At 41.9% G+C, this 7242-nt stretch overlaps 1 protein-coding gene across 1 annotated transcript in view; it reads left to right on the top strand.

Moving 5' to 3' along the window:
* The window catches only part of LOC138969214 (carbohydrate sulfotransferase 11-like), a 20602-nt gene extending 17924 nt beyond the window's left edge, over positions 1–2678 (top strand). Inside the window, exon 3 of the mRNA XM_070341956.1 lies at positions 1618–2678. Within this exon, the coding sequence (XP_070198057.1) occupies positions 1618–2370 (753 nt within the window). The 3' untranslated portion in view covers positions 2371–2678. The remainder of the gene's footprint in view (positions 1–1617) is intronic.
* The last annotated feature ends 4564 nt before the right edge of the window (positions 2679–7242 follow it).

Here is a 7242-nt window from a genome sequence, read left to right as displayed (position 1 = left end):
ATTATTAATGTTCTCGGTGACAGCTGGAAGATGTGTCCGCAGAGACACCAATTTGTGTGTGTGGATATATCTGTTTATTTATTTTCTTAGCATCTTTCTTTCTTTATTTGGTGTTTAACATCGTTTTCAACCACGAAGGTTATATCGCGACGGAGAAAGGGGGGAGATGGGATAGAGCCACTTGTTAATTGTTTCTTGTTCACAAAAGCACTAATCAAAAAATTGCTCCAGGGGCTTGCAACGTAGTACAATATATGACCTTACTGGGAGAATGCAAGTTTCCAGTACAAAGGACTTAACATTTCTTACATACTGCTTGACTAAAATCTTTACAAACATTGACTATATTCTATACAAGAAACACTTAAAAAGGGTAAAAGGAGAAACAGAATCCGTTAGTCGCCTCTTACGACATGCTGGGGAGCATCGGGTAAATTCTTCCCCCTAACCCGCGGGGGGTTTTCTTAGCATATTATAACCACTTTATATCCCAAATAAACTCTAGTTCTGGGGACAGAAAGATTAGCACAGTTATTCATTTAGGTATTTATCTGTTCATTCGGTCATTATTTTTCCTTCGTTCATTTATTTGCACTCGTATCTATCAAAAAGGAAAGGTGCAGTTTCTTTTACAATTTAAACAACGTTTAATTTGTCTAGACACCCCACAAGAAATGTGAAGACTTTTTATTTTAAACTTGAAAACTATGAGAGCAACAAAACGTATGTGAAGGAGCATCCGTGTTTTAATGTCAACAACAATGATAACTGAATGTAGATTTTTAAACCTAAATTTCTCATAAAAAGTGTAACTAACTGTACTATGATTTACACTTCATAAAAATACCCTTCTCGTGAACAGCATAGGAGGGGGGGGGGCCTAAATGTAGAGCGAAGCGAAGACAGAGACAGTACGTGGGAGTTGTACAGTATACAAAGCGTACCAAAAATAAAGCGTACTAAAAGTACCCAAACACACCCTTTCAAATTTTAATAAATGGACGGTTAAACAATAATTATAAGGTACGTATTCGTGATCCGGGACGATTTGATTTTTTTTGGGTGGGGTGGGGGTAAGGCTGGGGGCTGGAACGATTCGATACCTATTTTTTTTTTTGGGGGGGGGGTTAATGGGGGTGGATAGGCTTAAGTGAGGTGGGGGGGGGGGGGGCGGAGGGATATATCATTTATTCCTTAAACTACAAGGGGCTGCAGTTTCTTACAAAGTGACAAACGAATACCCGACAATGCAGCACGCCTTTTGCCGACATTTCATTTCAGATCAATCTTGTTTCCATAAATGTACGTACATGTATCTGGATCAGCTCGACGCTCTTTGAGCCTACTTACTTAAGAGCAAGCAGCAAAGTAAACCTAATTGTGAATAATGTATGTATAATGCTTGCTAGCTGACAATGATGACTGACTCTATAGTGGAATTATTTTAAGAGCAAGTATTTCACTTACATAATAATTATGCACATTTACATATAAAGTGACCCACTATTCTTTTGCCATTAAAAAGAAAGGAATGTATTGATATATCTTATTAATGTATTGTTAACATGCATGTATTGACTACGACGGTTGCATGTTGTTTTGTGTGTGTTTGTTCAGATGCTCTACTGTATAGTTCCTAAAGTGGCCTGCTCCAACTGGCGACGCGTGCTGCTGGCATTGTCCGGCAAGGTCAATGCCACTAACCCGACGGACATCAACATTCATGCCGTGCACCACAAGTACAAGTCTCTCCTTCCCCTGCTGAGAAGTTTCACAAGGCCTGAGAGTGAGCACCGCCTCAGCAACTACTATAAGTTCATGTTTGTCCGCAACCCCTTGGAACGCCTGCTGTCGGCGTGGCGCAACAAATTTCAAACCAACATGTCCACCTCAGTCAGCTTCAGAAGATATTTTGTCCAGGTCATTGTGCGTCAGTACAGAAACGACAGCCAACAACTTGATAAAAAGAGCTTGGACAGTGTGCAAATCCGTTTTGACGAGTTCCTGCGTTTTGTTGTGGACCAAGCCGAGAAGGGGGCAGTTCTGAACGACCACTGGGAAAGATTTCACAAGCTCTGCCATCCTTGCACCGTGCGTTACGACTTTGTGGGCCGCTACGAACATTTGGAGGAAGACGCAATGCGGGTGCTTAAATCTGTGCACGCTGATCGGATGGTCAGGTTCCCCCAGCGCTCAGCGGTTTACAAACACAGCCGGACGACTGAGGTGATGCGAGAATTCTACAAAGACATACCTGCGTCCTTGCTGAAACGCGTGTACCGATGTTACCAGGAGGACTTTCAATTGTTCAATTACTCTGTGCCGGATTTCCTGAAGTTAGAAAACAATAAAACTATGATTTCTACATGATCTCCGCATAGTGTACTGTTGACTTATAAAAGCGTTGACGTTGTTTGTCAGTCAGACTACTACACATTTCTTCAAATGCATTACTTAAAGGGATATTCGTGGCGTGTAGGGCAGCGACTACCACACCCAAGGATTACCATAAATTGAGTGTTTGAACGTCTATGCCATAACGTCATTTTAAGACAAGATATGTAAACAAAACTGACTGTTTTGGATGCAGATTTGATTGTTCTTTCTAACAACATTCAGAACATGTTTCGTTTTGGTTGTTCTGATATTTTGTCGATTTTAACGCACGAACCTTGATTTAGCGAATTTGATTTTGGGGGGTGTCTGTGTTGTAGGTTCCACGGTATAGGCACTACCTTGTGTAAAACAAATTGGTTTTTTTAATAGAAAAGGGGAATTAATGGGCTTTTTAGTAATATATAATTGGTTTTTCAATAAACGGCCACATCGCAAAGATCTACCCACAAACGCATCTGCATAGTTGTTATGACGTGTAGTATAAATGATCATATCCCAAGATCGCTTTTTTCAATGTAGGCCTACTCGACAGGACTCATCAATTAACTATTAAGCTGCCAAGCGGAAATGCAATCTCATAGTCAGGGCTTCTTCGAAGATTGCTTGACCCAAATTGCAATCAGTTTGATCGAAAAACGAGGGTGTGACAGAGCCGCCTCAACTTTCACTTAAAGCCGGATGTGACGTCATCAAAGACATCTATCGGAAAACAGAAATCATGGTCTGGGGATATCATTTGGGACGCACATTCACACACACACACACACACACAAAAACCACCAACATCGTCTCGATTCCCTGTCTATGTTAAAGGTACTGAACTTGTCAAATCCAGGTGCACGGAGCCCCTGGGGCTTTTAGTCATACCTCAGGCAGCTATCCGTTAGAAGAACTACCAAGTTTCATTGACTTGCACCCAAAGAGTCAAGAACTGCGATTTTTTTTACGAATTAATTTCGTACTCGGACCCGGCTGGTCTTGGCCTATTTTTGGATCTAAATTTAGATCAGGTAGATCACCACATCATGCACAAAAAGACACGTCACTAGCAAACTATGTCAGACGTCATCATGAGTTTGTGTAAAACAAAATGGAGGCCGGAATCACTCAGTTGAATCGAACTCCGACCAAACACCACGTAATAACTAGGTTAATTTATGCACTCGCGTGAACAAGAAACTGTTGAGCTTCACAGATGTCGTCGTTGGGCAGTTTTGGATTTGTTTTTACTACCATAGGAGGATTTTTGAACTGTAAATGCACTCAGCTGCAACAAAAACGCCAAACGAAGGCTGTGAGCTGCACAGTGCCTTTAAAACATTTAATCATAACTCGACTGAATGTAAAAACCAGCGATAGGGAAGACTGATTCCATAATTCATGAATAAAAGCATGCCCGTCCGCAAAGCCAGATGGCAAGTACATATACCGAGCAACAAAAGAAACGCGAATTTTCTCCAGAAAAACGTTTAATCACAATTAAAAAATGTCATTTCTCATAAACGTAACATCGAAACAAATCAAAATCACGGTAGTATGTTCCTCGCACACTGTTCTTGGCTATGGCATAGCCTTTTGCTGCCACGGGCAAAGGGAGCCTCTGCAGATGGTCAGGTACGGTGTGTGACCCCCTTGGACGTTGATGACGGCCTGGCAGCGGCGCCTCATGGAGTGAATGAGTCGGTTGATGGCGTCTCTCGGGATGTTGCACCAGGCATGGACAAGGGCCTGACGCAGATCTGCGGCAGTTCTTGGTCCTGGGCGTAACTGGTTGACCTTTCTTTGAAGTTGGTCCCAGAAATGTTCAATAGGATTCAAATATGGGCTGAGGGCGGGCCAGGCCATGATGTCGATGTTATTGTGCTGCAGGAAGGCCTGGGTGACCCTGGCTGTGTGCGGGCGAGCGTTGTCTTGCTGCAGAACACAGTTTCTGCGCGCCTGGAAAAAGGGCACAACATGAGGCTGTAGGATCTGGTCAATATAACGCTGTGCAGTGATACCGTTTCCCCGACCAGGACCAAGATTGTTGAAAAACACAGGTCCCAGGCCGATTCCACCCCAGACCATGACGTTTGGTCCACCCTGGGCATTGTGTTCCATGACGCAGTCATCAGCATAGCGTTCACCTCTTCTTCGCCACACTCTGACACGCCCATCAACATGACTAATGCAGAAACGGCTCTCATCGGTGAACAGAATGTTTCGCCATTGTCTCCAGTTCCAGTTGATGTGATCCTGGGCCCACTGCTGGCGCGCCTTGCGATGTCTTTGAGTGAGGACTGGTCCCCTAGCTGGACGGCAGTTTTGGAGGTCTCGCTCAGCAAGTCTTCGGCGTATTGTCTGGCCTTTGATGAGTCTCTGGTGGTTACCGACGGTGTTCCTGGCTGTTTCATTGGCTGTATGGAATCGGTTTCTCAAATGATAACGCAGGATCTGGCGATCTTGTCTCTGTGTTGTAACGCGAGGTCTTCCACTTCGTTGTGTATCAGCAGTACTTCCAGTGTTGACAAAACGTTGCTGAAAGCGATATACTGTTGACAGATGCTCATTGAAAGCGACTGCTGCCGCTTCTGGGTCATCACCAGCCGATAATCGACCCACTGCCCTCTCGCGTTGTTCTGGTGTCAATCTTGGCATCTTGACTCTGTCAAAAGTTAGACTGGCAGTGAGCGTGCCATGGTCTCTTTTTACATTTAGTCAAGTTTTGACTAAATATTTTAACATCGAGGGGGAATCGAAACGAGGGTCGTGGTGTATGTGCGTGTGTCTGTGTGTGTGTCTGTGTGTGTGTCTGTGTGTGTGTGTAGAGCGATTCAGACTAAACTACTGGACCGATCTTTATGAAATTTGACATGAGAGTTCCTGGGTATGAAATCCCCGAACGTTTTTTTCATTTTTTTGATAAATGTCTTTGATGACGTCATATCCGGCTTTTCGTGAAAGTTGAGGCGGCACTGTCACGCCCTCATTTTTCAACCAAATTGGTTGAAATTTTGGTCAAGTACTCTTCGACGAAGCCCGGGGTTCGGTATTGCATTTCAGCTTGGTGGCTTAAAAATTAATTAATGACTTTGGTCATTAAAAATCTGAAAATTGTAAAAAAAAATAAAAATTAATAAAACGATCCAAATTTACGTTTATCTTATTCTCCATCATTTGCTGATTCCAAAAACATATACATATGTTATATTCGGATTAAAAACAAGCTCTGAAAATTAAATATATAAAAATTATTATCAAAATTTTTTTTTCGAAATCAATTTAAAAACACTTTCATCTTATTCCTTGTCGGTTCCTGATTCCAAAAATATATAGATATGATATGTTTGGATTAAAAACACGCTCAGAAAGTTAAAACGAAGAGAGGTACAGAAAAGCGTGCTATCCTTCTCAGCGCAACGAATACCCCGCTCTTCTTGTCAATTCCACGTGCACTGCCTTTGCCACGGGCGGTGGAGTGACGATGCTACGAGTATACGGTCTTGCTGCGTTGCGTTGCGTTCAGTTTCATTCTGTGAGTTCGACAGCTACTTGACTAAATATTGTATTTTCGCCTTACGCGACTTGTTATATTTAGTCAAGTTTTGACTAAATATTTTAACGTAGAGGGGGGAATCGAGACGAGGGTCGTGGTGTATGTGTGTGTGTCTGTCTGTCTGTCTGTCTGTCTGTCTGTCTGTGTGTGTGTGTGTGTGTAGAGCGATTCAGACTAAACTACTGGACCGATCTTTATGAAATTTGACATGAGAGTTCCTGGGTATGAAATCCCCATACGTTTTTTTCATTTTTTCAATAAATGTCTTTGATGACGTCATATCCGGCTTTTCGTGAAAGTTGAGGCGGCACTGTCACGCTCTCATTTTTTAACCAAATTGGTTGAAATTTTGGTCAAGTAATCTTCGACGAAGGCCGGGGTGTGGTACTGCATTTCAGCTTGGTGGCTTAAAAACTAATGAGTGAGTTTGGTCATTAAAAATCTGAAAATTGTAAAAAAAAACATTTTTTTATAAAACGGTCCAAATTTACGTACATCGTATTGTTTATCATTTTCTGATTCCAAAAATATATAAATATGTTATATTTGGATTAAAAACAAGCTATCAAAATTAAAAATATAAAAATTATTATCAAAATTAAATTGTCCAAATCAATTTAAAAACACCTTCATCTTATTCCTTGTGGGTTCCTGATTCCAAAAACATATAGATATGATATGTTTGGATTAAAAACACGCTCAGAAAGTTAAAACGAAGAGAGGTACAGAAAAGCGGGCTATCCTTCTCAGCGCAAGTACTACCCCGCCCTTCTTGTTAATTTCACTGCCTTTGCCGTGCGCGGTGGACTGACGATGCTACGAGTATACGGTCTTGCTGCGTTGCATTCATCGAACGCAGAAGAAGAAGAAGAAGCTGCGTTGCATTGCGTTCAGTTTCATTCTGTGAGTTCGACAGCTACTTGACTAAATGTTGTATTTTCGCCTTACGCGACTTGTTTTTACATTTAGTCGTTTTGTTATTACTAATGCATCAGTGAACACATCTCACACATGAGGTTTCCCCTACTACGCTTGCACGTGCTGTAAGCGCGCATCATGTGTTTCACGTGGAAACTGCTTGTCCCGTGCGTTGAGACAGCAGCAATGGGAAAATATTCACACAACAGCTTTGTTACTCATGACTGCATAGGGCATCTATATCCCGAAAATTGTCACTCTCAGATTAACTGCGTTTTTTAAAATCAAAATATCGAAAAAATAATTCACGTTTCTTTTGTTGCTCGGTATATATCCTTCCATATGCAATTTATTTTAAATTTTCCTCCGAATCATTTGAAGCTGTGACGCTG

Source organism: Littorina saxatilis, linkage group LG6 (genome assembly GCF_037325665.1).
Source record: "Littorina saxatilis isolate snail1 linkage group LG6, US_GU_Lsax_2.0, whole genome shotgun sequence".
NCBI lineage: Eukaryota > Metazoa > Mollusca > Gastropoda > Littorinimorpha > Littorinidae > Littorina > Littorina saxatilis.
Note: the sequence above shows the minus strand (reverse complement) of the source record. Positions and strands in the feature narration are given on the sequence as shown.